General features: G+C 52.7%; 1 protein-coding gene across 2 annotated transcripts in view; it reads left to right on the top strand.

Moving 5' to 3' along the window:
* CDK5RAP2 (CDK5 regulatory subunit associated protein 2) overlaps window positions 1-26,340 on the top strand; it is a 206,328-nt gene extending 179,988 nt beyond the window's left edge. For both annotated transcript variants that reach the window (XM_075560408.1, XM_075560407.1), the window contains 10 exons: window positions 2,015-2,131; window positions 4,369-4,558; window positions 7,415-7,536; window positions 8,606-8,767; window positions 11,580-11,657; window positions 12,909-13,174; window positions 15,711-15,854; window positions 21,515-21,641; window positions 24,823-24,869; window positions 26,249-26,340. In XM_075560408.1, the coding sequence (XP_075416523.1) occupies window positions 2,015-2,131; window positions 4,369-4,558; window positions 7,415-7,536; window positions 8,606-8,767; window positions 11,580-11,657; window positions 12,909-13,174; window positions 15,711-15,854; window positions 21,515-21,641; window positions 24,823-24,869; window positions 26,249-26,305 (1,310 nt within the window). In that variant the 3' untranslated portion in view covers window positions 26,306-26,340. The remainder of the gene's footprint in view (window positions 1-2,014; window positions 2,132-4,368; window positions 4,559-7,414; window positions 7,537-8,605; window positions 8,768-11,579; window positions 11,658-12,908; window positions 13,175-15,710; window positions 15,855-21,514; window positions 21,642-24,822; window positions 24,870-26,248) is intronic.
* The last annotated feature ends 1,528 nt before the right edge of the window (window positions 26,341-27,868 follow it).

Here is a 27,868-nt window from a genome sequence, read left to right as displayed (position 1 = left end):
TTGGAAACTAAATAATACACTGGTAGAAAACTGTTGGGTCATAGAAAAATCAAGAGTGAAATTTAAAAATTCTTAGTCAAATGACAATGAGAACATAATATATCAAAAGCAGTACTCAGGAAAATTCATAGCAATAAATGCCTAAATTAAGAAAAAAGTGAAGCCAAAATCATTAAACAAACAACTTCAACAAACGGGAGAAAAAGGAGTAAAAGAAGCCAAAAGCTACTCAAATCTTCATCATCATAATTATCATTATTGATGAAAAATTTTTTTAAAGCGATAGAATCAACAAAACCAGAAATTGGCTCTTTCAAAGGATATTGTTAGGTGCTGTAGAGTTGACCCTGTATATAAGGGGAGGAGACGCTGTGCAGTCCTGGGTCATCCTCACAATTGTTGCAGCCACTGTGTCCGTTTCAGCTAGGGGTTTCCTCTCCCTTGTGCTTGACCAATCACAGCATCTCTTCCCTCGATAATAAATGCAGAGTAGCTTAGATGAAACAGCACTGCCTCCGCTTCCTAAGAGATTTCTGGCTGCACTTGCTTCTTCTAACACTGATTGGTTTGTTCTTCCGACAGTCCTCGATAGGGTCAGTATCCAAACGCATCCGTTGGTCTTCTGCCTTCTCTCTTCGTCGGCCAGCTTTCACAAGCATGTGATGTGATAGCACATTTCATTACGTGGGTCAGGTGCGTCTTCGCCCTCAAAGCGACCGCTGTGCTCTGAAGCACTTAACACGAAGGAGGTCTTTGGCAGCAGATTTGTCCACTGCAGTGCATCATTTGCTCTCTTGGCCGCTGCTTCCATGAGCATTGACTGTGAAGCCAAGCAAAAGAAAATTGTTGACAATTGCAGTCTTTCCTCTAGTTGCCCCAAAGGTAGCTAGCTAGTGGTGAAGATTTTTGTTTTCTTTGTGTTGAGGTGGAATCCATGCTGAAAGCTTAGTGCTATATCAGAGTCATAGGATAGTTCCTGCAACGATGGCAGTGATTATATCATGACATGTTAGGACACAGAGATGCCCCGTTTTCAACCATTGGACGCTTAAAGCCCAACTGGAAGGAGAGTAGGGAATGCCGTGAGATTGGGAGCTAAATGACAGAGATCCTTGGATTCTAAGCTAAGAAGTTCGGGCTTTGTGTTTCATGTGATTGATAGTCTTTGTGGGTCATCGGGTGCTTCTGAGCAATGAATGACCTTAATGGACTGCATGTTAGGATGGTAACCCCACTGCGAGTGTAATAGCGAGGTACGGTTAAAGCAAGGGGATAAGGCCCGAAGTGGGGACCCCGAGAAGGCTGGGCTAGTGAGCAAGGTGTTGTGGAGGAAGAGTTAACAGTCATGATATCCTGATCGGCTGAGGGATCAGGAAGAGGACGGTGGTTCCGATGGTGCCCAGGTTTCTGGCTTGGATTCCGGAGAATGGTGGTACCCCTTCCTGAGACGGGGAACCGAAGGGAGAGAGAAGCTTTGAGAGCTGAGGGAGGGTGACGAGAGTTCCGTTCGGGCCTGTGCCCTGTGAGCTGCCTTAAACACAGCTTGTGTGAAAATTGTCCAGCGGAAAACTAATTTTCTGAGCAAACTTTTACCAAGTACTCAATTTGAAAAAATATAAAAAGAACAGCAGCGAGATCCACCATACAAATCCTGATGTCCGTGAAGGACACGAGAGAGTGCAGGGGTGAGTGGAGAAAGATGATGGCTGTGAGTGCAGGGCGCAGGGGAGCCATTTGCGGTGGTTGAACTGCCCCTTCCTAACCCTGCTTCTCCCCCCCACCCCCCAGGCTCCTGCTCTCCTCCTCGTTAGCATGGACAGCTAAGAGGAGGGTGGACACCCTTCTTGCCTCCTCTTCCATCCCTTTAGGTCGGGTAGCACGTTGCTTCACAGAAGTAGCTGTCATTGCATCTTATGCTTCCTCATTATTTAAAAGTTTTAAATTTTTTCTTGAAGTTCCATCCACACTGATCTGGAGTCTGCTCATAAATCACTATTTATGTGTGCTTCCACAGGTTCTGCAAGCATTTTTGCCTGTGGTTCAGAGCTGCATAATTCTCTGACATCAGAAATTCAGTTCCTGAGGAAGCAGAACCAGGGCCTCAATATGATGCTTGCCAGAGGGTCCAGAGGTAAGGATTACGGAAACAGCTGCAGCCTGGTGCTCCGAAGCTGCTCAAAAGCCTGGTGTGGTGTCACAGTGGAGAGAGTGCGGGACTGGGGCCTGACCCACCTAGGTTCATATCCTGCGACTTTGGGCAGGTCATTTAGCCTCTCTAAGCATCCATTTCCTTATCTGTAAGCCGGGTATATCCCGCAGGATGAGCGTGACAAGTAAATGATTGAAAACACTTAGCCTGGTAACTGTAACACAGGAAAGGCTCAGTAATTCTTACTTACTTTTCTGTCACTTGCCTCCTATGTGGGAGCAAGACCCAGCTTTCTACTCCCATAAATAGTTACAGTATTGGAAACTCACAGGCTCACAGGGGCAGTTCACCCTGTACTATAGAGTCACTCACTACGAGTTGGCATCGACTCGATGGCAGTGAGATTTTTCTTATCTTTATATAGCCGCCTCTCATTCGTCTTGGTGCCCAGTGGAAGAGAAGGGACAGGAAATATATTACGCCAATTTCTCAACGGGAAATGTCCTACCATTGGCAGAGTTTCCCCATGTAACGTCAGCAAAGTGTACCGGTGTTTCTTGTGAAGATCCCGTTCCTTAATTTCTTCCGTTTGGAATTTAGAAACCTTTAAAGATCTTTTATTTACATCATCTCTCAATACTGAGGGAGAAAGACGAGGCTTTCTACTCCTGTCAATAGTTACGGTCTGGGAAACCCACAGGAGGCAAGTCTGTCTTGCACTATAGGGTCAGTAGGAGTCAGAATCAATTTGATGGCAGTGAGTTTGGCTTGCTTTTTCCCCAGTATTTATAATATTTCTGTGACCGAGTATTATTAGCCCTAATTTACAGGTTTAGAGAGTTTACCAGCCTGTATTCAGGGGGCTAAAAGGTGGTGCACCTGGAACGTGGGGAACTTCATCTCCCCTAGAGAATGTCAGTGCTAACTCCGGGCTGTGCCATAGTCATCTGCTGCTGCTACAACAGAAACAACACGATGGCCTTGACAACCAGAATTTCTTCTCTTACAGTTGAGGAGTCTGGAAGTCCAAATTCGGGGTGCTGTCTCTGGGGCGATGCTTCCTCTCTTTGGGCTCACAGATTAGGAGGAAGGTCCTTGTCTCCTTTCACCAGCTATGGGTTTGGGATTTCTTGGAGATCTGCCTGTGCCTTCTGGCTTCCATATTCTCCGGGAACTAGGAGGTTTCCAGCACAGGAACCCTGGGCCCAAAGGATATACACCCACTCCACTCTTGGTTCTTCCTTCTTGGTGTTAGTAAGTTTCTCTCTCTGCTCAGATGCCTTTTATATCTTAGAAGAGATTGACTCAAGACAGACCTTAATACTGCAGATTGCATTCATGAATATAGCTGCCTGTAATGCTGTCCCATTTATGTCACAGAAGTGAGGCAATACAACGCATAGGATGATTACGTCATATCACAAAGGGGAGAACAGCTACATAATACTAAACGATGGCTCTGCCAAGTGACCGCATATTGGGGGTGGGGGAGGAGTGGAGGGGCAGAGCTACAAGCCAACGCATAGGTGTTTAGGAGATGAAACTGGGGCTCCTGCAAATGATTCAGCACTCAGCAAATATTTTCTGGCTTTAGCTTGATATCCAGTCCTGTGTAGACTGTGGCACAGAGAGAAGTGAGTGAGACCTGGCACTTCCTCATTTAACTCCTGGGGACCCCAGGCTGGCCTCCATGATGACTGGCCACGAGAAGGCATGCGTGGGGAGCTACAGGGCTCTGGAGAAGGCATCCTGGCCCCAGAAAGGCTGTGTTCAGCTGTGAGGCAAAAGATGAGTCGGAATGAGCCAGGGTGTCAGTAGAAGGAGGAGATGACATAACACCTAAGGTTAGCGGAGCGAACAGGCTCTGGATGACGCCAGAGTTTGGGGCCCCTTTGCTTGCCTCTACCTGTAGTTTCTACCCTATTTGGTCCCTGAAGGCAAAGTCATTAGGTTTCCTGGTCCATTATTTAATAGAAGACTAAACAGGCCCATTTCATCTGAGTGACGTTTAATCTGCAGCCTTGATATTGGCAGATTTATCTGACCAAGATGCATAAGCTGATTGGAATGCCAAAATCATAAGTGCCAGATTAAATCTCGTTCTCGTCTGTATCCTTGGAGTGCCTGAGCTAAAGTGCTGTGTTTGCTAATCGGGTTGGGAGAAAACAAAACAAAATAAATGACTTCCCTTCTCAGTGGCGCTCTCTGTGTGTTTGCAGATAAACAGAAGGAGAATGAAACATTACGTGAGTCCCTCTCCAGGAAGACTGCAAGCCTGGAGCACCTTCAGCGGGAGCATGCGCGCGTGCAGGCCGAGAACGAGAGGCTGCAGAAGGAAGCCGGCGAGCAGGCGCGGCGCTGCGAGCAGCTGGTCCAGGAGATCTGCACCAGCCGCAGCCAGCTGAACAGGTAGAGGCACCGAGGCTGCAGCCGTGAAACAGAATGCACTCACCCTGCCCTAGTGCAAGGGGCAGACAGCAAACAGTGGTGAAAACCCAAACTCATGGCTGCCCGGGTGACTGTGCCTCACAGGGACCCTGTCCAAGCAGACCGCCACATCTGTCCCTTATGGAGTGGCTGGTGGGTTTGAAGTGCCAGCCGTAAGTGCTTAGCCATTATGCCACCAGGGCTCCTTATGGTGACAAAACTGGATGGAGACAAATGGTCTTAGGTGCCGGGAGGTAACTTTCTGTGTGTTTGTCTGGGCCAGGGGAGGGACGATGTCTCTGGAAAGATGCCATTGACGGAGACCTGAAACTGGGGAGGGTGTGAGCTCTGGTCATTTTCAGTTGAAGGGACAGTGTCCCTAGGCAGAGTGGGTTGGCTGAGGTGGGCAGAACAGGGAGGCCGGGCATGTGGAGGGCACGGGTTCTTGGAGCAAACGAGACAGAGAGGCACCTGGGTGCTGGATCGCACAGCACCTGGTAGCTTCTGTCAGGACTCTGGTTGCTGCTGTGAGCGAGGGAAGAAGCCCCTGGGGGCTGTCGGCAGAGGAGTGACAGAGCCAGGCTTAGGTGTGAGAGGATCATGCTGATTCCACTTTTGCAGTGTTGTGCCCCTCACCCCACAAGCTGGGTTGTTTCCTGTGTTTTCAGTAGTTCTTGCCCTGTACTGATGAATGCCTTTCATTTTAGTCTTTTTGCCCCCCCCAATTAAAAGATCATTTTATTGGGGCCTCTTACAGCTCTTATAACAATCCATATATCAGCTGTATCAAGCATATTTGTACATGTATTGCCATCATTATTTTCTAAACATTTGCTTTCTGTTGGAGCCCTTGGTATCAGCTCCTCTTTTCCCCCTTCATCCCCCTCCCACCCTCGTGACCCCTTGATGAATTATAAATTATTATTTTCATATCTTACACATCTCCCCCATGGTTTCTTTTGTTTGTTCCCCTGGGGGGGTGTTATGTGTCAATCAGTTTGCTTCGTTGCCCCTTCTTCTCCCCACCCTCCTGGGATCACCACTCCCATTCCTGCTCCTGGATTATGTATGCTTTTTTTGTTCTTTTTTTCCCCTCGTTATTATCATCTTTTTTTCCTTTTTCTTTTTCTCTATTTTCCCCAATCTTTTGTTTTCTTGTTGTTTTGTCCCTGTTATTATTGGTTTGCCTACCTGTATAAGATAGAATGGGAAGCAAGCTCGAGGAGAAAGCAACGGGACTGCTGGTTCTGGAGGGACTTGGGGGAAGGAGGAGGCAGGGGAAGGGAGCGGTGAGCAAACAATGCCATAGACTGGGGAACAACTGGGAAATTGAAATCAACAAGGAGGGGGAGGATGGAGAGATCCTGGGGGTGTTGGAACAGCAGCAATCTAGCTGAGAGGAATTACTAAGAGGCAGAAGAGGAGCGAGCATGATGGTGGGGCAGGAGGAAAGTAAAAGGAAACTGAGGAAAGATCTGGGAAGCAAAGCTATGGATGAAGGTATGAACATAGGTGTATACACATGTAAATACATTAATTCATAAAAATAGAGATATTGGCCTGTGTACATATATTTGTATGGCAATACACTGAGATAGTGGATGGACTTCGGGCCTCTGCTCAAGCCCGCCTTCAATGCAAGAACACTTTGTTCTAACAAACTGGCATTCCATGATGCTCACCCTTCTGGAATGATCGCTGAAGACAAAATGGAGGCATAAGCAAATATGGTGAAGAAAGCGGATGGTGCCCGACTATTCAAAGATGTAGTATCTGGGGTCTTAAAGGCTTGACGTTAATAAGCGGCCATCCAACAGTGAAGCAGTAAAGCCCACATGGAAGAAGCAAACCAGCCTGTGCAATCATGAGGTGTCCACAGGATCGGGTTAGAGGCATCAGAAGACCAAAAACAAACAAACAAAAATAACTATATTGTTGAGAATGAGGAAGTCGGAGCAGAGACCCAAAACCCATCTGTAGACAATGGGACATCCCCTCACCACAGAAGGGTCGCGCAAGGAAGGGATGAGTCAACCAGGGCGCAGTATAGCACCGATGAAACACACAATACTCCTTGGGTTCCTTGAGGCTTCCTCACCCCTCACTGTTCATCACCCCAACCCTGTCTTTTCCAGGCCTAGCCCGGAGCATGTGCACAGGTACAGATAAGAGATAAGAGCTCACAATACACAGAATTAATTTTGGTCTCGGCAGCCTCGGCAGCCCTGCCCACGACTCTCCAGCTCGGTGAATTAGCAAGATTCTTAGAGACCTGAGTCCTGGGTTTAAGTGTTTACTCCTGGCTCCTCCTCCCCCCTGAGCAGCTCTGGGTAGAACAGTCCTTTTAGAGCAGGGTTCTCCACCTTCCTCACACCGCGACCCTTTCATGCAGGTCCTCCTGTGGTGGGGACCCCAACCAGAACATTCTTTTCTTTCTTTCTTTTTTTGGGGTCTATTTATTTATTTATCCATTTATTTGTTTGTTTATTTAATAGCATTATTTTCACTGCTACTTCATAACTGGAATTTTGCTACTGTTAGGAATTGGGCGACCCCTGTGAAACGGTCATTGGACCCCCAGGTTGAGAATCACTGTTTTAAAGCCTTCCAGCCTCTGTGAACGGAAGATTGCTGGCACCTCCCTTAGAGGGTGGCTGTGAAGGTTATAGCGTTAGGACAGTCAGGGACCCGGAGGGCACTTGGCCAGAGTGGCTGCGCTTCACCTTCGTGTCCCCCACTTGCTGCTTTGGGCTGTGTATTCTGACCAGTGGTGGGGCGGGGTGCATAAGCCACAGTCCGTCAGAACTAACCTTGTGTGCGTGTGGTGGGGCTTTTCAGGGCCCAGGAGGAGGTGAAGTTGAGGCAGCAGATGCTCTCACAGAACGACAAGCTTCTCCAGTCCCTGCGAATGGAGCTGACAGTGTATGAGAAGCTGGATGAAGAGCGCAGGCTCCCGAGAGGTACTGGGCTCTGAGCCGAGGCCCTCTCACCTGGGCGCCGCCCTGGTGTGGCCTCTGGACACATTGCACACACCCCTCCCCCCAGTCAGCCAGAAGACAGATTTCTGAGCTCTTTCCTAAACACCACTTCCAAACCCTATTTTGAAACAAACTCTTTGGGTTTCACTCTTAATGAAGAAGCAGCAGGAAACAGGGAAAGACTTTTCCTCCAGAGTCAGCAGGGATCTAGATTTTGATACCCTCGTTTCTCAGCTGTGTGACCTTTAGCAGGTCACTTGGCCTTTCTGGGCCTGTGTCTTTTTCTGTGAGACCTGTTTGTTCTGAAGAGTTGTTGTGGAAATTAAGAACTCATTTATTAAAAACACGTTAGCACAGTGCCTGGCACGTCGTAGGCTATCAGCAGATCACTTTTCTGTGCGCGTGGTTTCTCTAGCCCCCTCACGTAGCAGCAGCTTACTGAGCACCTGCCTGGCCAGCCATTGCCCTGGAGGCGGTGGCTAGCCCTGCTCTTCCCTGGTCCCGAGAGAGTGACCAGTTGGAGAGACTCAGCTAAGCCCGAATGTTTCAGAAGCAGTTTGGAGGTGTGGTGGACTCTTGTTTATTTGTTTTTAAATAATTTTCCAGACAGTTTCTCCCTATTGAAAGTTTATCTAGAAAGGGTCATCTCACCAATTTCATTTTCTCCTCAAGTTGCTTTTCTGATTCTTGTTGTGCCTTTTTAATATACCGCAGCTCTTAAAATCAGCCCCTTTCATTCTATAATTCCAGCCCAAATAGGTTTTATTAGTACTAGACATAATTTTGGGGTTTGGTGTGCAATTTGCTAGGCTTTTATAGCCAGAAGTGAAAATTAATTTCCAGCTCTTATTTAGCCTGTGGAATAGCAGCAATTAAGTCTGCCAATATTTTTGTTTTTAACGTCTAGTTGTTATTTTAAATTGCACCTCGTTCTCCGGAAGGGGGAGGGCGATGGCCGGGGCAGGTTTGAAATGCTCTTGAGTTGCTTTGCAGGCTGACCTTTGCCTAACGGGAGATTCTTGGTCAGTTTTTCCCTTGGGTGTGTTCGCAGAGGCCCGGGTCGAGGCGGCAGGCGAAGGCTGGAGGGGGCAGGGCCCCTTGGGTGACCCGCATGGCCTCCTGGGAGAGATTCAGACGCTGCGGGCGCACCTGGAGAGGAGCATCGACACCAACCGCTCCCTGCAGAGCAAGCTGGAGGAGCAGCTGGCAAAGGGTGAGAGGAAGCCACCCGCCGGAAGCAGCCGGCACCCGAGCTGGCCAAGCCCCGTCCAGCCCCCAGCGGCCCTGCAGCCAGCCAGGCAGGGCCGACACCTGCCTCCCCCTCACTTCTTTGTGAGCCGGCGCGTGCTATAGGAGCTGAGCTGCCCAGTGAGGCCCTGGCCCCCGGAGATGTATTTCCCTTGGCAGCTGGCACTGTGTGCTCTGGAAGCCAGGGCCTGGCTGCTAATTAGCTATTACCTTTGGCAAAGTGGTATCTTCTGTCCAGGGCCTCTTGCTTCCTAGGGCAGTGGAATTTGGGCTTCTAATGGCCCTCGTTGCCGCTGGTCCTGCTCCTCTGTTCGCCTTGCTCCACTGCTGGAAATTCTTTGTAGCCTCTGCTGCCTTTGTAAGGACCTGTAGCCCTTCTTTCGGTATTCAGTCTTTCCGAGCCTAGACAGGAGCCTTGCAAGTGTGAAAAGTGGGGCTGGGATGCAGTATAATGTCTGCCTCTTCTCTCCTCTTCACACCAGGCAGCAGTCAGAGGCCGCGCAGAGAGGTGCTGGGCACCCTGAACAAGCCAGCCAGGGACCAGGCCCAAACCAGGCAGCCAGGCCATCCTCTTTATTCTCTAGACAAAGGAACAGAGACCCAGAGAGGGAGAGGGACTTTCCCAAAGTGACTCAGCAAACAGGTGGCAGAACTGGAGCTAGACGCTCTTTTGCTTTCCGGAAGGAGCCTAGCTTGTTGGGGGATGGCCATCCCGATGCCCCCAGGGTGGGGTGTGCATGTTTCTCTCCGTCCCTTCATCCCGACAGGCCTTGTGCACAGTGGGTTTGGGGCCAGCCTCTGCCCTCTTTGTTTGGGCCCATTACCAGATCATCGATGTTCTTCCTAACTGTGTACATGGGCTTCCTAGTTACTGTTCGCAGACTCTTCTTGGTCACTAAACCAGTACTCTGTTCTTTTCGATGATCAAAGTCATCTCTGATATGGGGCTTTTAACAAACTATGTTAATAAGCTTTTTCATGTTAAAGCAGTTTTATGAGGATAAATCCCTTCTCTGGGGGTGGGGCAACTCTAAAGGGCTGGGCAGATGTCACTCTGCCCTCTGCTTGGGATACACAGAGCGTTGTACAGAGGCACAGTGAGCTGGGCATCACCAGGTGGGCCTCCGGCCCTTTGTAGAGCTGTGAGGACGCAGGACCAAGGGGATGGATGGTGTGGACTGGGGTGGGTGAAGCGGGGCGTCCCGGCCCTGTTGCGCAGCTTGTGCCAGCTTTGGAAGGCCGGCTGCAGGCAGCCCTTGTGGTGGGAGTGTTGCAAGCCCCTGTTGTGCTTCTACAGCGCGGTTCTGCGCCCTTGGGAGGAGCAGTGCATCGCAGGCAACAGCTTTCTCTCTGCTCGCTTGACCAAGGACCATGTTCTCCCACCTGCCATGGGGGGAGCAACTCCCCAGGCTGGGGGCTCTTCGGGCCTGGCACTGTTCCTGTTCTGCCATGCCCACATGTGCTGGGCTGATGGCAGACCGCGTCCTCTCTGGGTCTCCTCTCCCATGACTCTGGTGCCCGGTCCCTCCTGCTCTCTAAGCTGTTGGGACTTGAGGTATGAGAGGGCTTTCTAAGGTAGGCAGTGCCACACCTGTCATCTGCACACACAGTGTTGAAATTCATTGTCCCCCACCCCAATCCTACTTTGGGTCACTCCTCTCTGGCTCGGGTTACTGTGACAACCTCCAGACCGGCCCCTCCAGCCCCCGAACCCAGGGCTCGGCGGATATTGCCCTGCTTGCAGTCCGTGGGAGGCCCCGCCACCCTCACAGTTCTAGCTTGTATCCCACGCAGGCTTCCCACACCGCTGTGCCCCCAGTCTGGTGCCACCCAGGCTCCCTCCACTGTGACTTTGCTTCTGCTGTTTCTTTGCCTGGGAGCTTCTTCCCCACCCGCTTTCCCTGTCCCCGTGGGTTACTCACTCTTAAAGCATAGTGCAGGTGTGAGCCTTTGGGAAATCAGGTTGGGGCCAGCTCCCCTCCCTGCGGGGAAATAATTGCTGTTTCCCCACTCCCTGCCCTGTACTTGCCTGGGCATGTGGGCTCTTCTAGGGGAAGGAGGTAGGCCTGGTCTCTCCCTCTACTCTTTGTGTCCTGCAGGGGACCCAGCGGGACAGAGCCCTGGGAGGAGGTGAATGAATGTGTGCATGCTGCGTGTGTGCAAAGGAGCCAATACATAAAGATGTTTTTCTTTATTATTCAATTCTCATGCAAATACTGATTACTATGAACTAAAACTCACCTCCCCACCCCCATGAGGTCTTCCCTCCTCCCCCGTGCTCTTTAATATATTTCATGTATTTACTGTAATTATCATATATGTACTACTATTGTCTCATAGACTGACCGTCATTATAACATAAATAGTGGTGGTGGTTTCGAACTACTGACCTGGTGGTTAGCAGCCTAATGCATAACCTATGATGCCACAAAACACTTTCCGTTATAGTACTGTGCATGCACAGTTGTTTTCCATCGGTCTATATGTCAATCATATCCCTACCAGACTATTTTGATGTCTGTAGCTTTGTAATATATTTTGAGATTGGGATGTCCTCCTCCGTTCTTCTTTTGCAAAATCGATTTGGTGAGTGAGACCTGCTTGCAGGGCCACAGACCTTCAAGGATTGCCATGCCTGCAAAGAAGTCGGTTGAAATTTTGATGCAGTTGGGTTGACTGTAGGGTAGTTTTGGGTAGTACTGATGTCTTAATAATGTCTTCTGTTTTGTGAGCACTTTGGGCCATTGTTTTTCTTCCCGTGTTTTTGCATTTTGCAGATGGTAACAGATGTCCTGTGGTAAATGAGGATCCGAATGATCTGTTTGATCACGCCCTGGCTGCGCCACCCAAATCAGGTACATCGCTGTGACCACAGCAGGACGACTTTTTAAATGGAAGAGAAAGGGGTTTCGGGTCCCAACTGAAGACAGTATTTGGCTCATGTTCTCTGCTGGGTTCTTTTGATCTTCTCTAAGCCGGTCAATCCATCCACAGGTGCTCCCCACCTCAGCGATGTCATCCTGGCCCGGTTGCCCTAGACTAAACTCTGCATGCACTGTAGCAAGGCTTTTGCAAAATCTCTGTAGTCTGGCCCCAGCAGGCCTCTCTGCCTTAGCCCTCTGCCCACATGCAGCCACAAGGGTGGCTCCCCATCTTACAGACCAGCCTTCATTACCTCTCACTGTGACTTTGCCGTGTGGCTTCCCCTTTTTCCAGGCCACTCCTGGTTCCATCTTCTGCCACTGAAAACCCTACGACGCCCTCCCGGCCCAGCACAAATACTAGTGCTGTGGAGTGCCCTTCCTGTGGGATCCTTAGGAGAAAAGGCAACACAAGTTTACTCTCTTTACCCTAATACTCGCTGCCAGTCCCGCCCAGTCCAACCAGTGCCTCTCCTTGGAAGCGCTCCCTGACCCCGCCCCCTGCACAGGACCTGGTTCTTCCCTCCAAGCTTGGCCTTGTCTTCATTGTGCTGTTCCGCCTCCCTCCTAGTATCTCTATTCCCCCAGGACCTCAGCCTCCTGGGCGACACTCAGCTTGGTTCCTTTGTGTGAATGAAGTCTTCCATAGAGGGGTAAAGAGCCCTGCTAGTACCCTGGGCTAAGCATTGGGCTGCTAACCATAAGGTCAGCCGTTCAAACCACCGGTCACTCCATGGGTGAAAGGTGAGGCTCTCTGCTCCGGAAAGCTGTACAGAATTTCACTCTGCCCTGTAGGGTCCCCTTGAGTCAAACACCTCTGTGTAGAGGGGCGCCTCATAAATGCTGGTAGGATGGTATTGATCGTCTCCCCTGAGATGAATAAGCCTTGTGGGGGAAAGTTTATGGACTGAGCTCCAGGAGCCAGGCTCAGTGTCCTTCCTGATTAATGCCGAGGGAGACCGTTGTGCGGCCGAACCTCTCTGCAGTCTCCCTGCCAGCTGCAGCGCCCCGAGCTCTGCAGAGGCTCGCCCCAAGTGCGCCTGCCTTTTTCGCTCCCAGTGTGCCTGCCTTTCTCACCCCCAGTGCGCCTGCCTTTCTCGCCCCCAGTGTACCTGCCTTTTTCGCTCTCAGTGTGCCTGCCTTTCTCACCCCAGTGCACCTGCCTTTATGCCTCATATTTTGCAGCTTCAGAGACTCTTTTGCTCTTTGGAGATGATGTGGACTCCCTCTCCTGCGACAGTGGCAGCTCGGTCACCGGTAACCCGTGCATGCCTCACCTGGTCCCCGGCCACCACCTGTGGGCCAACAAGAGTGGCTGCCATGTCTTGGGCCTGATCGAGGACTACAATGCCCTACGCAAGCAGATTAGCCGGGGGCAGAGGCTCCTTGCTGAAATGGACATCCAAATCCAGGAAGCTCCTGGCCCTACAGTTCAAGAGCTGGCCACAAAGGTAACCCAGCGCGCACCCGGGGGGAGGTGGGAGGGGAGGAGATGCCCCCGAGAGTCAGTAGAGCAGGAGGAGTGGCTGGCCTCAGTCCAGCCCTGAGAAGAGGGGCCAGGAAATGTGATTCATGAAGGTCAGGTCCAGCCCGGGGGGACCAGTCATTGAAACATCTGAGGGGAAATTTGTTGAGATATGTACCCCGTGATGCTGTGACTTCTTCATTGGGACCTGCTACATGTGCCAGCGATTGATTGCCTCTGCCTAGTCTCTGAAACATTCAGCCACCTGCCCACTTGTTCTCTGATACATCTGTCCGCCGTGTGTCCGTCAGTCGCCTATGCATTTACCGCTGCAGGCCGACATGTTCAGGCCCAAGAGCAAGGTCGTTACATAGCTAACGAGCCCAGGGCTCCTTAAAGGAGGCCGAGTGGCACTGTCGGGTAAGTGTGGGACTGCTAGCCACACCGCCGGTAGGTCAAAGCCACCAGCCCCTCCGAGGGAGAAAGGGGCGGCTCTCCTCTCCTGTCACGACCCACAGCCTCAGAAACCATGTATAGGCTCACTGGGGTCAGAATTGGCGTGGCGACAGTGGGCTTGGTTGGGGAAAGGGCCTTGCCCTCATGAAGGAAGTGAGCCACTAGATCCTTTGCGATAAGGGTGGCATCGTGAGGGTGCGTGCGGCTCTCACGATGTCACAGTGGATTGAGGCAGGCGCTTAGTCGGTGGTGTTTGCTCCTGCCCTCAGAGCTCCTTGAAGCAGGTGAGGCCCGCTCCCTTTGCAGATGCTGCTGTAAGGCGGACGAGCTCGGCACAGCTTGGTTTGAACTCGGTTCTCTGCATTCCCCTTCCCTTTCATGACACTGGCCTGAAGGCCACTGCCAGTCACCTGACGCAGACATCCTTCTCTGCACAGAGGCCAGGAGCCAGTCTCTCGTCTGGCTGAACCTACAGACCTCCCCTCACCCACACTCCCCGCCTTCTGCTTTCTCACAGTCCATTCCCGCCTCTGATGAGGCTGCTGCCCATGCTTGCAAACCACACCGTGGTTCCTCTGCCTTGGGGGATGCTTTTCGTGCCCCTCCTCCTCGCCTTTATCCCACTGCAGTCCTCCTCACTGAAAGCCATCCTCCCCCCCACCAGCCAGGCTTTGGACATCCGCTTCGTCATTCACTCTTCCAGGGCTTGGGCGCTTGCTGCTCCCTCTGGATTGAACCTGATCTCTGAGCTTAAGAGGTCTCGTTTTCAATTCCCCCTTCTCCGGTCCTTGCTGAAGACCCCTGGTTCTTGATACTTGCTTCGCCTGTTTGTTTTATTTGGTCTAGCTATATTGTCAAAAGTAATTTTACCTTTTAGCCTCCACCAGACAGTAAGATAACTGGAGGCAAGCAGGGATAGTGTTTGTCTCGCACAATAGCGTGTGTTCACTGCTTCGCACATGACCTAGCATGGAATAGGTGCTTTGTAAATATTTGCTGAATGACTTAATGAATATTAATAAAATTATTGTTCTTTCTGATTATAATCTGCAGTGCACGGAAACTAGATGCCATGGAAAGGTATAAAACAGAAAGTGTCTACTCTGCTATGTCTAGTTTTGGTTTGTTGATAGAGTTAACGGACCTAGTTCATCGATACATGCATCTCACACTGTGCCTTTCCCTCCAGATCATATTCTGAACATTTTCCCGGTCGCATTCATTATTTTTTCTAGAATTCGACTTGAATGGCTCTAAAACAAATTAACTCACCGGTAGACCATCACTTATTTACTCTTTCTGCCGGTGGCGGGCATTTGAGCTGTACACAGAGCCACGCACACACGTCTGTGCTCACATCTTTGACTAGTGAACTCCCAGACGTGAGACTTAGCAGGTTCAAAGAGTGAACCTTTCCGGGCTCTTGATCACGATTGTTATCTCACTTTACAACAAAATTGCTTCTCCGAGTAAGAATATCTGTCTCTGCGCTCCTGCCTTCGTTGAGCACGTTTATTTATAATGCTCTTTGCCAATTTGCAGCTAAAAAGATTATGCCCTTTTAGTTTGTGTTATTTTTATTACTCGTGAAGGCAAAAGGTTTTCAGTTTTGTTTTTTTCTTTTTAACTTTCTCCTCCCCTTCTCTGAGTTACGTCTTTTGTGCTCTCGTGCCCCTGCCAACCCATCAGTTTGCGTTTGCTTCTGCCCGTGGAGGTGAGGAGAGACTTTGTAAGGCCCTAATATTTATCTTCACGTTAAGCCGAGGCGTTTGACGGGACCGTGCACAATGAAACAAAGCAGCGAACAGTGTGCGCTGCTGCTCTTGCTGTGTGTTTGCCTCCAGAGAGCTCCGCGGGCTGCCAAGCGGGGTGAATGGTCCCATCAAGGACCCTCCTGGCGGGTGATACGTACAGTTAGTGCCGGTTCTTAGTAATCACAGTTACAAGTTAGCCTAAGATTCTATCACCTGTGGATTCACCATCTTCAAGCACAATAAACTGCTGTCCCCTGGCATCATGCTCTCCCTGAAGACCGCGTGTAACCGCCTTCCCCTCCACCCATGTAGGGCCCACACTTGGCGCCCCTGAGCAGGTTTGGCACCAGCGTGGACACAGCCAAACGGATCCTGGGAGAAGCCTCACGGCTGTTGAAGCTTCTCTGGAGAGTCTCGCTCCCCACACATGGCCAGTGTACCCACCACTGTGAGCAGGTAGGAGAGGACCTGTGGGGTCGGAGTCGGGCAGACGCTGCAGGGTGGGGGATGTGGAGGGAGGGGGCTGTCTCTAGGGGCCTGGTCCTCAGCAGCTGTACATCAGAGGAGGGGAGACGCTGTGGCCCTGACAGGATGGTACCCCATCCTCTAATGCAGCAGTGCTCAACCTGTTTGTCTCCACCCCGTTGGGGGTCGAACGACGACCCTTTCACAGTGGTCGCCCGATTCATAACAGTAGCAAAATGATAGTGATGAAGTAGCAACGAGAACAGTGTTATGGTTGGGGGTCACCACCAGATGGGGAGCTGTATGTATGAGAGGGTCACGGTGCTGGGGAAGTGGAGAACCACCGTCCTAGCGCATCTTTGTTGGGTTGAACCTTACTGGGAGAAACACACTTTGGGAGTTGAGGTATCTACTCAAGGTGACAGAACTGGCTTGAAAGCAGAAATATCGGAACCAAAGTTTATTCTTTTATTTTTTTATTCTTTTGTTTTAGAAGCTCTAAGTCCCCGTGGGAGGGGAGCGCAGGAGTTAGAAAGAGAAGGCCAGTATGGGAAGCCCTCGCCCGTCCTCCCCAAGCCCCTGCAGCCCAAAGAGAGTGGGTCTTGTCTGTTTTCTCGTCTTTTCCCTGAGGGGACATACCTCGCCATGCCTCGCCTGGCCTGGCCCACCAAAAAAAAAAAGAACAAACCAGTCGGCTCCTTTCAGTCTCCCAGCAAGCTGCCCGCACAGGCTTCCAAGGCTGTAACTCCTTTGGCACCTGACTGCTGAGCCGCTGGTAGATTCGAACCGCCCCTCTTCTGGCTTCGCTACATTGCCTGGCCTTCAAACAAACGAACAAACACCCCACTGCCAGGCAGCTGATTCTGAGGACTAGCACCTGCCTGGGGTTTCCAGTGTGATAACTCTACAGCCTCCTCGTTCTCCCTGGGCAGCCCAACCCACAGCCACCAGAGCAGAGGTTAAACACGCGGCTTTGAATGAATGAGCAAATCATTTCCTACCATCCCCCAAACAAGCTCCTGTCCTATATAGTTCTCTTTTTTTTGAACTTTTATTTTAAGTTTACTTTATTCCCGAGCCATGTGTTTTTGCTTCTTCGGTTTCTTCTGGGAGTTTCTTTTTTTCCTGAGCAACCTCCTCTTCTGGTTTAGGAGCCTTTTATGCCTTTTCAGCAGGATCGCTTCAGTGTGGCTGGGAAGCTCACGTGTGCGCTGATCCAGTCATGAACTCTGCCGGTCCAGCCATGCTTCTGGGGGCTTTGTTCACTTGGATGTGCTCAGTGAGCAGAGAATCCACATCGAAACCCTTAAGCTCAACAGGGCTCTCTGCATTTTTAAGCATGTGCAGCAAAGGTTCACGCCTTTGGGGCCACCGACCCTGGGTCCAGCCTTGCTGTTTGGCCTGTGCACACCTACCAACTCCACCTTTGCAATTGTCGGCAGGGCGCACACTGCTTCCACCGCATAATGACGTCTTGCAAACACTCGAGGGCCTGAGCAGTTTCACGGGTGTTCTGAAAATGGACCCGAAGATTCAGCCCTCTTGATTTGCATGGTTTGTGGGGTGTTCTGAGTGAAGTGAGTAGCGAACCATTTGGGCAGACTACCTCAGGCTGCTGCGGGCAGAGGCCATATAGTTAGTTCTTAAGGCTAGACATTTGACCCTGAGCACAGACACTGCCTGTGGCTTTTGTCCTCCGTGCATGACCGGGTCTGTCTGTTCCGTGGCTGGATGCAGGCCGATGTTTATCTTTATGGCCCCATCCATCGCCACTCCTTGCAGATTAGCCCTGGACCGGCAGGTCCTGATGGGCGCCTCGCGTTCTGAGGGTCCCTCGGCCAATTGGTTGTGCTCGAGTTAGCACCGCGGAATGTGCGAGCCAGCAACAGGACCTTCAAGAGGCTTCTCTGCTGCTGCTGCTGCTGCTGCTGGACACAGACCCCCCGGGTGGTGTTAAATTGGCTGTAGCCACTTTTCTGTCACTGCCTTTTGCTGCGTGTGGAATGTGTATAAAGCAGACTTGTGTATTTCCCCCAGCAAGCAGCCCCTCTGCTTTTTCTTGCTCCCTGTCGTCTCTCTGAACATCATTCATCTGCCTGGTGCATTGAGGCACCGTCAGAGGCCTGCTTTAGAGAGAGCGTATCCTGTGTATCCGCCTATCCAAACAGCGCGCCGGGAGGGCGGGGGAGGCTAAATAACGGCATGCATATGTGCTTCATACCACTTTTTTAAAGTGGGAGGGTAGACAGTAACATTATGCATAGGGTATTCCCAAGTGGGCACTGAGAGAAAGGAGGGGACCAGGATTTCCCCAAATAGACCTTGGAGGCTGTGTAGCCTTGACTTTGAGACTATGCAGGTTCGTCATCTAATTATAAATGAAAATGGGAAAACACAGTGTCTAAAAATTGCCAGCAGGATGTGTCACACACATGTGAAACAGGTCCGGGGCTCTAGCGCAGTAACTGGGCGGTGTGTCCTGCATGAAGAGGCTCGACGGGCACACACGGCCACCTGGGGGCCAAGGACCTTTTCTTACTTCGTGAGTACGTTGTCCATTGTGATACTGGACTTGATGCTGTGGAGCTGCTCTATTTCAGGATGAAGCAGTTAACTCGGTGCATTTCGTTAGCCACTGAGACCGAGAAAGGACTAAAGAGTTGATGAGGGACCCGGAAGCACTGCCTGTGAGTCGGAAACACCAGTGCGGCTACCGCCCTCCCCAGAAGCAGCTTGAGAAATGCTGACCAGTCGCACCAAGCAGCTCCCCTCGTGCCCCATGGTGATTTCTTTTTCCCACCGGGAGGAACTTGGTCTCCTAAGAGAAGCAGCTTGATTCCAAGGCTGGGCCAGTATACGTATAGCAAGTTTGGAGCATTGTCATTTAAGAGAAGGTGGGTGGGGGTGCATCTGCAGCTTCCCAGGAATTCTCAAAGTCTGTTCTCTGAGCCTTTGTGTCACCTGCAAACCTATTAGAAATGCAGATTCTCAGGCTCCCCTCAAACCGCTGAGCAGAAAGCGAGCACCTCCAGGAGTGGGCCCAGCAGCCCGTCCCCATAAGCCCTCCCGGCGGCTTTGAGGAGCACTGGCTTGAACAGACATGCTAGTCACATGGCCAGTGCGGGTGGGGGACTTAGCGGCTCCCAAATCAAACACACCAACTGTCAGGAAGAATCAAGTTAGGAAGCACCCAGGCGCTGTGTCCACTGACTTGAGAGCGGGCTTTAAAAAGTTAACGGCCAGTTCCATGATCGTCTAGTCCATTTCCCCACAGTCTTTGGAGCTCCTCCGGATGCCTGCCTGGTGGGCTGGAGGCACCGCTGTCAGTGTGTGGTGATGTGTGGTGATGAGCGTGTGCGTCCATGTCCAGAAACGAGTCTTTCTCTTCAAGAGGTCCTCCCTGAGTGTTCTACTGATGGAATGATATGCCCCTAACTTCTAAGCTTGTCTTCAAATCATTGGGGGGTGCAGATGGGCAGGGATCTGTGGATGAGGCGAGACTGACCCCTGGTTGCCTGGGGGTCACCGTTACTTCTCCTTTGGTAAGCCCATGAGGTGGTTCATTGTTAAAGGAAGACAAGGGTGTGTGTGTGGAAGCTGCTGCTGGAGACAGGCAGGAAGGGAGCACTGATGAAGGAGTCGACCCAGCTCCGAGGGTGCCCGTTGGATGGCAGGCTCTCCACAGATGCCCCCTTGTGGTGACCTTCAGAGGCTAGGCCCTATCCCAGGAGGTTCGTGACTCCCAGCGCGACAGAGCTAGAGACAGGCAGGGCAGGGCGCCAGGGCACCTGCTGTCTCACCGTCACAGACGCGTCCTGTCACTTGGAGGTAGGTTTTCCTCAGTGGAAACCGAGAGACCCCTGTGGGCATGCTGGAGAGACCCTGCACGGACCAAGTGGATGGAAGTGGGTGCCCTTGCAGCACCCGCCCTGTGCCGGGCACTGCCCCTCAGAGAACAGAGGCTGGAGGAGCTTGTTGTGTCAGGGAGACAAACCTGCCAGCACCCCGTAACTGCCCCCTGCTGAGTAGACCATGGCCGGGGAAGCCCTGGACACCATGGGTACCCAGCGGAGCAGCCACCCACTTCGCCTCCTGGACCCACACCCCACCGGACAGGAGCGGAGCCAAGGCTGTGAATGGGCTGAGTTTCTCCTGGAACCGGTGGTCTCTGGAGCCGTGGGCCGACCCACAGCTGTGTGGGCTCTTAGCATGAAGAAGAGTTCAAGAAAACCCACCGTTGAAACCAGGCGCCGTGTTGGGAGAGCAGCGGAGTCCTCGTCCCTGACGCGATGGGTTCGTCTTAGAAGTGGCTACAGCGGGGAGCAGGAAGCGATCCGCACCGTCATCGTCTCAGCAGCGCACCCTCGGTTGCCGCTCCGGTGACGGGGGCCAGGGCCTCGCCTCTGGACATGGGCTGCTGCGGGCCTTCACCCCGCCGTCCTTTCATAAGCTCCACCCAAGTGTATGTCTGTCACTCCACTGTCTGGCTCTGAGATGAAGAGGACGTAAGACACTTGCAAAGCAATTTGAATCTACAGCTCCTCTAGGCTGTTCCTCCCACACTTTTATCGCCGTCTCTCCCACACGTAATTTGCCAGAAATGTGTTTTTTAGTGACTTGCCTTTACATCAAGCCTTTCCTGCAGCATCTGTTAGTTTTCATACAACCCGTTCTCTCTTTTTGTACACATATTCATGGGTTTACTTAATATTTAATTAAATTGTGTAATTTAATTACACGTACAACTGCCATGCACAAGTTTGAGAACAGACGACAGGGACTCTGAGCTGACAGCCGGCTCAGCCCCCAGCCCCAGCACCAGAGTGGCTGGCGTGGGAGCAGCGTAGTCCGAGTGCCCCCCGGCGTGGAACTGCTCTCAGGGTGGAGCCGCAAGTGGGGGGACTGGCAGGCCAGCCTCCACTGCGGGGGCCCTTCCAGAAGTGTGCGAATGGTCACCCACCCGCTCTCTCCCTGCCTAGCCCTGAGCGGCTCTCCGGTGGTCCGTCCTGTGTTCACGCCTAAACACTGAAGGCATTTTTTAAAACAAGCCTCAGAATTTCCACAAAATAGCAAACCCTACAGATAACTTAAAAGAGAGAAGTAAGATACCCCAAATCCCATCTCTCAGAGACAGGACTGACAGGGTGGTGGTACCTTTAATTTCGGCACTCGCTGTCCACTCTGGGCGTCCTTCCATGCCACCGCATACCCAGCTCACCGACTGCATCGCCTTCTACATTCTGTGGTTCGCAAGCAGTTGGGTTCATTTTTCTGGGCTCAGGCCGCCCTCCCCTGGCCCCCCTATCCCCTACGGGGCCTGCTTTCAGCTGCGGTGAACATCCTGGTCCTGGGCCCAGGCCTCTCCTCTTGTGCTGGTCGACACTCCCAGGAGGCATGCTGGCGGTGGGCTTGCTGGCCAGGGTGCCTCCCAGTGGCCCCAGACAGAGCATCCTCCTGTGGGTGCTGGCCCCACTCCCTCACCTCCACAGGAGTCCGGCTGCTGGGGCCAGGCTCACCGCAGAAAGTGGCCTCTAGTTTGTCTTCAAACGTCTTCCTTAGTGAGGTTCGCCATCTTTTTGTGTGTTTCTGCAGCTCTTCGTGTGCGTTAATGCTACTTTGTCTTCTTCATTCTGTTTTCCTCCCCCTTTGAGATTGGAGACATGAAGGCAGAGATTACCAAGTTGGAAAACAAGCTGTGCGAGCAGGACCAGAAGCTGCAGAGCACGGTGAAGCTCCTGCAGCTGAGCAAGCACCAGGAGAAGGCCATCTTTGATCAGTGTGAGTGGGGCCGCCGCCACCGGTCACCCTGCCTCCTCCTCGCTGTGGGCTTCCTGTCGTGTCATACTCCTCTGTTCTGATGGGCACAGACTGCGCACCGAGGGGCCTGCAGGCCAGGGGGCTGACTTGTGAGGAGGCAGGCGTGTGGGGGCACAGTGATGGGAAAGCATACAGGGTGTTATGGGGGCCAGTGGGTGGGCCCCATTCTGCCTGGGAGGTGGGCTTCCTGGAGGAAGTGGCACTGGAGCGGAGTCCGAAAGGAGCAGGAGGAGGCATTGAGGGAAGGAGCAGTGCTGTCCAGCACAGGGACTGAGCGGGGCAGAGGCAGGAACTAGGGTTTTGCGTCTGAGAAACTCAAAGCAGAGGCCATGTGACGGGGTGGATGGAGGCTGCAAGTTGGAGATGAGGTGGGCTGCAATAGGAAAGGCCTGACGGGGCAGCGGCAGACGGTCAACCCGTCCCATCTGCATGTGAGAAAGGCGTGCTGGGAATCAGGAGACAGACAGAAACTCCGGTCAAGAGATTAACCTCAACTTTTGTAGAGGCGTGGTCCACCTGTGATCTCTGATTCCAGCAAGCTGCTCCTGGTTTCACTCTCGGCCCCACTTGTCGTAGTGCCTGCTGTCTGCTCAGCCCTGGCCAGGCCTCATGGTGGTCCAGGTGGAGCTCCCTGTGTAGGAGAACTGCTGACTGGAGCGCTTTCTCTCTGGGGGTGAGCCTGCCGACTGCCCCTCTTAGGAAAGTCAAACATTTCTGACAGATGCACGGAGCATAGCTTATTATCAGGTAGGACTTCTACCTAGCCACCCTCCTGGGAACCTTCTGAAAAATGGACTCTGACTGCAGGATGAGCTGCAGAAGAGAGCTCAGCCCCCTCCAGGTTCTAAGGATAGAGAGGAGCACAGAGCGTCTGTTTGTAGGATGGTCGGGTGGGGGTGAGGCGTTGATGTGGCAGGTGCATGCCAGGTACCCAGAGAGGCAGTTCCAGTCACTGGACTGGTTGGATCTTGAAGGGCAAATTGGAGTTAGCTTAAGCATGGAGGCTCCCTCCTGGGGGGAAAGGGCATTGAGTGTTGAAGGGCGTGCTTGGGGTGGATCTTGGCTTCTGCTTCGAGAGGGCATAGAAGGGGACGAGGCGGGCCCAGGTCACAGCACCTGGTGAGCTGAAGCCAGGCCAGCTCATCGAGGCCCAGGCGGCTGGGGGAGTTCCTTGGGACAGTGGTGAGGCTGCCAGGATGGGGTTGGGTCATGGAGGGGAGAAGGGTTTTGAGTGAGTAAGCAGGTGATGCCGGGGGCATGTCTGGGGGAGCTGTGGACCATTTGGAGCAGCAAGCAGATGGGGCATTGTGCTTTGTGCTGTCCCAGCTTTATCAAAAGCCCTGTTTTCTCATCTGTAAAGGAGGCATGATAGTGGAGTAGATGCTCAGAAAATGTTAGCGCCCTGCTTCTTTGCCTTGGGTCAGCCTGGATCCCATGGCTGGGAGGCCCAAACACTAATAGAAAAAAACAGCCAGTGTCTCAACACTTCCTAACTATGGCAGGTGCTGCCACCTTCTCCGCATTGACAAGGCTCTGTGGCTCACCAGCCCTGCAGGTCTCTCTCTGGAGAAGCTTGGAGTAGAGTGGAGCAAGGGCCAGTCCCTGCGTGAGACTCCAGAGTCTCCAGGGGAAAGTAAGGAAAGGGCACCATGATGTGGCTGCCTGCTTCCCTCCTGAAGTGAGGAGCAGGTCCTCAGGGGGACAGGAATACCCACCCCCCAGGGCTGGGCCAATTGCCTGAGGCCACATCGAAAAGCGGCCTGTTGTCAGGCAGCCACCCCAGCACTCTGCTGAGGTCGAAGTCACGGCTCCCCGCGGCGGGGAAGTAGGACAGCTCTCTGCCCTCCTCAGTGGGATGACTGTGCTTTGGGACGGGGTGGGGCTGCTCAGACATGAGGCCCGTCTAGCACATTGAGAGCTGGCACATCTCACGTCCTCACTTAGGGTAGGGGATCCTTAGCTCTTCTCTGAGTTGTTTCTCAGAGAAACGTGTGTAGAATTATTTTTAACAGCTGCAGTTGCGAAATTCTGTTTCTGGGTCACGGGCCTCTTGGTGTAGATCAAGACAAGCTATGGTGTCTCTCCCCAGGACAAACGCATTCATGGCTTACACTTACAGACTTGTCCTTCTTTTCTGGGGACTTAGCCCAGGTTAAGAACTGCTGCCCTACCAGCCTGAGGGGAGGGTGAAGGTGACCACCCAGAGACCGTGGCTGCCTCCGTGTACCCAGTTAAGACGAGGCCCAGGGCCCCCGTGCCTCTCCCCAGCACCACGGAATGCAAACAGATTGTTACCTCCAGATGGAGTTTTTTGTAAGGCAAGAAAAATATTTTCCCAAGGCTACAACATGGCAACTATTTGTGGAGTAAGCCACTGTGGAATTGGGCAGAGTCTGTTCCAGCCTTGGGCTCTGTTGGCAAAGGCCTTGTATCTGCCCTGCCCATTCTGAATTCCCCATTCATCCTCTAGCCCTGCCCAGGACAGACCCTGAGCAGGCTCAGCAGACTGTGTTCCATGGGAGCCTTCCAGCCGCATCTGGAGAATGTGCTGGAAAAAGACTGCAAGAGAGGCCGCTGCCTCCCTTTACAGCCGCTCCCCTGGAAGGCTGGCTTCTCCGGCCTCCCTCTGGGAGCTGGGATACAGTGAGGACATGCCCTCGCCACAGCTCAGAGGTCCAGCAGGCCGAAACCTCTGAAGCTGCCCCAGCCAGCGCTCCTCTTCAAGTGGAATGTCACTTGTCCGGGGAAACCAAGTTGGGCTCCTGTGGCAGTCAAAGGGCAGGCTCAGGAGGAAAAGGACCCGGAGTCCTTGCTCCCAGGCCCCAAGGAGCCTGCTCAAAGAACGGGCAAAGTGTGCTTTGCCCAGGCCTGAGGTCCAGGAGCGGGGCATACCACACTGTACCTTCTGGCAATGCTGTGTGGCTGTGCCTAGCCGAACCCTCCAAGAGGTGGCTTGTGGGGGTGAAAGGTGGTTTGGGCCTGGGCTGGATGCTGGGATAGGCGGGCCTCCATAGTCTCTCTGCTCTGGGCCCTTTGGAATTGGGGTGGTGGTGGGGGCACTCCTTCTCCCTGAACTTGACTTGTGTCAAGTCTTCCTGGACCCGTGTGTTTCTTATCTTCCCGTTCTCCCTTCTCTCCACAGTGGTCGTAACCCACAACATTCTCCGAAAAGCCAGGGGAAACCTGGAGGTAGGAAGGCTTCTTTGAACCTTTGGGGCAAGGGCGGCGGGTAGGAATGGGCTGTGCCAGGTGTTAGAGGGAGAGGGACTTCTTTTGAAAAGCCAAGTTGGCACTGGAAGGCCCGCCGTGCCTGAGATGCTTCGGTTTACCACTCTGCCATGCATGGTGGCTCAAATCGTTGGGTTTTTTTTTTTGCCCTAATCATTTTTTTCTCCTCTTTTCTTTTTTTACATTTTATTAGGGACTCACACAACTCTTATCACCATCCATACATATACATACATCAATTGTATAAAGCACATCCATACATTCCCTGCCCCAATCATTCTCAAGGCATTTGCTCTCCACTTAAGCCCCTTGCATCAGGTCCTCTTTTTTTTTTCCCCTCCCTCCCCTTTCCCCCCTCCCTCATGTGCCCTTGGTAATTTATACCTCATGTTTTTGTCATATCTTGCCCTATCCAGAGTCTCCCTTCCCCCCTTCTCTGCTGTCCCTCTCCCAGGGAAGAGGTCACATGTGGATCCTTGTAATCAGTTCCCCCTTTCCAACCCACTCACCCTCCACTCTCCCAGCATCGTCCCTCACACCCTTGGTCCTGAAGGTATCATCCACCCTGGATTCCCTGTACCTCCAGCCCTCATATGTACCAGTGTACAGCCTCTGTTCTATCCAGGCCTGCAAGGTAGAATTCGGATCATGGTAGTTGGGGGGAGGAAGCATCCAGGATCTGGGGGAAAGCTGTGTTCTTCATCGGTACTACCTCGCACCCTAATTAACCCATCTCCTCTCCTAAACGCCTCTATGAGGGGATCTCCATTGGCCGACACTTGGGCCTTGGGTCTCCACTCTGCACTTCCCCCTTCATTTAATATGGTATATATATATACATATACATATACACATATATACACATACATACACACACTTATATCGTTGTTTGTTTTTTTTTGCATGATGCCTTATACCTGGTCCCTTGGCACCTCGTGATCGCACTGGCCGGTGTGCTTCTTCCATGTGGGCTTTTTTGCTTCTGAGCTTGATGGCCGCTTGTTCACCTTCAAGCCTTTAAGACCCCAGACACTATCTCTTTTGTTAGCCGGGCACCATCAGCTTTCTTCACCACATTTGCTTATGCAAAATCGTTGGGTTTTATGCTGACTTTCTGAGGGCGCTGCCGAGCCTACAGTGCGGGGCACATAGGACGCTCCTGGGGGAGAGTTCCTGAACGGGCACATTCAAAACGAGTGTGTTGTGCTCGCTCAGGACGGACTGAAGACAGAGTGGACTCAGGAGTTTGGGGTCATCTTCTTGTCTTTGCTCTGTCGGGCTTGTACTTCAGAAACCCTTCACTGGACCTAAAAGTCTCCCTTGTGTCTCCTCCCCTGCAGCTCCGGCCCGGAGCAGTGTACCCAGGAACAGCCAGTCCTGGCCGCCCAGGCTCCTGAGGAGAGCATGCCACCAATAAACCTGTGCTGCTCCACTGAGGTCTCTCGCTGTCTCTTTGTTCGAGTCCAGTTGGCGTGGCCCAGCAAACCCATTTCCCTGTTAGGTTTTCTGCCCTGGCGTGAGTCGAAGGGCTGCTGGGAAACAAGGCCCGGTGCGCGGTAAGAAAGGTGTTGAAAGGCTCCGGGAGCCCAGGTTCTTGGGAGTCTGGGCCCTGTGTAGGTACCTGCACACGAGGCATTGCTGCTGCTCAGACCAGCCCCTGGGCTAGCTTCGTACCAGGCACCCTTTGAAGACTTGTTAAATGACTCAGGTCGTTTCATCTTGATTCCTTGGTTATTTCATGTGCAGCTTCAGAGCCCAGGTCCCAGACTCCCAGTGGGAGCCTGCCAGGGTCATGGGCATCGCATTAACTTCGGACACTGCTGCCAAGCCCCTTGGCCCAGAGCGGGCAGGCTCTCCCCACAGGTGGCAGGTGCCCTGGTGCCTGCAGCTGCTGTGCTCAGCATCTCTGCGACCCATCCTCTGCAGAGCAGCCATCGGGGCGCCCTCCCCAGTTCAGGACAGAGCGTGTGGGAGGCCAGGCTGGCACCCGGCATACCCCCCTGCCCTGGGGATGACAGTGATGTGCCACTCCTGCCCGCACTGCTGCCCAGTGGTTTGCTTGCTCCAGCCTCGTCGCTGTCTTTCGCGTGCTGGCTTCTCCTTCACCTCGCTCGGTCAAGATTAACCCAGGCCCCCCATGAGCAGAATGGGGCTCCGAGACCATCTTTGAAATGGCCCAGGACTGCCCTGCCCTGCCCCACCCTGCCACCTTGGTGTCAGAGAGCAGGCACCAGCTATAAGGGTGGGTGGCTGGGCATGTGTGACCTGCAGCAGGCGCACTCCAGCCTGGTTTAGTCTCCCTCTGCGACCCCACTCCCCCAGCTATCCTCCTATAGCACCTGTGTGGATGATCCCACTGTTTGCAATCCCTCGGAAACCATTGATCTAGCGTTTCCCTCACCAGATTCCTCACTGGTATGCTCCCTCATTCCCGTCTCTGCTCCGACCTCTTGGAGGACCTGGTCTCTCCATCCCTTGACCTCCCTCTGTCCATCGACTGCTTTCTCAGCTACAGTTACGTCAGTCAGGTTTCTCTCCAGTCCCGCTTACCACACCCAAACCCCACCGACCTGCAGAATCAAGGTGGTTAGAAAAAATGGGCATCTGACCAGGAGGTGCTCCTGCCCTAAACCCTGTGGCGGCTTCCTGGTATCTTCACAAGTTCAGGCCCCTAAGGAGGTTTACAAGGGCCCCAAGTCTGCCGTGCCAGCCCCTCTAGATCCCCCCCACCTCATGGTACTGAGGCCAGGTGCCCCTCTTCTGAAATGCTCCTCTGAGGTGTACCTCTCCTAGCGTGCTCCTAAGGGCCATGCAGCAACTACCCGAACCCTGCCTGGGGGACTCCTCGGCATCTGGGCTCCTGTAGCCCCCATGTGCCCCGGGCCGAGTTCCTGGAGAGCAGAGTTCAGTGGAAATCCAGGCACTAGACCCAGCCTGCCCTCAGAGCCCAGGAAACACAC

The sequence above is a fragment of the Tenrec ecaudatus genome, chromosome 10 (assembly GCF_050624435.1).
Source record: "Tenrec ecaudatus isolate mTenEca1 chromosome 10, mTenEca1.hap1, whole genome shotgun sequence".
Lineage (NCBI taxonomy): Eukaryota > Metazoa > Chordata > Mammalia > Afrosoricida > Tenrecidae > Tenrec > Tenrec ecaudatus.
This window is presented reverse-complemented; position numbering and strand designations above follow the sequence as displayed.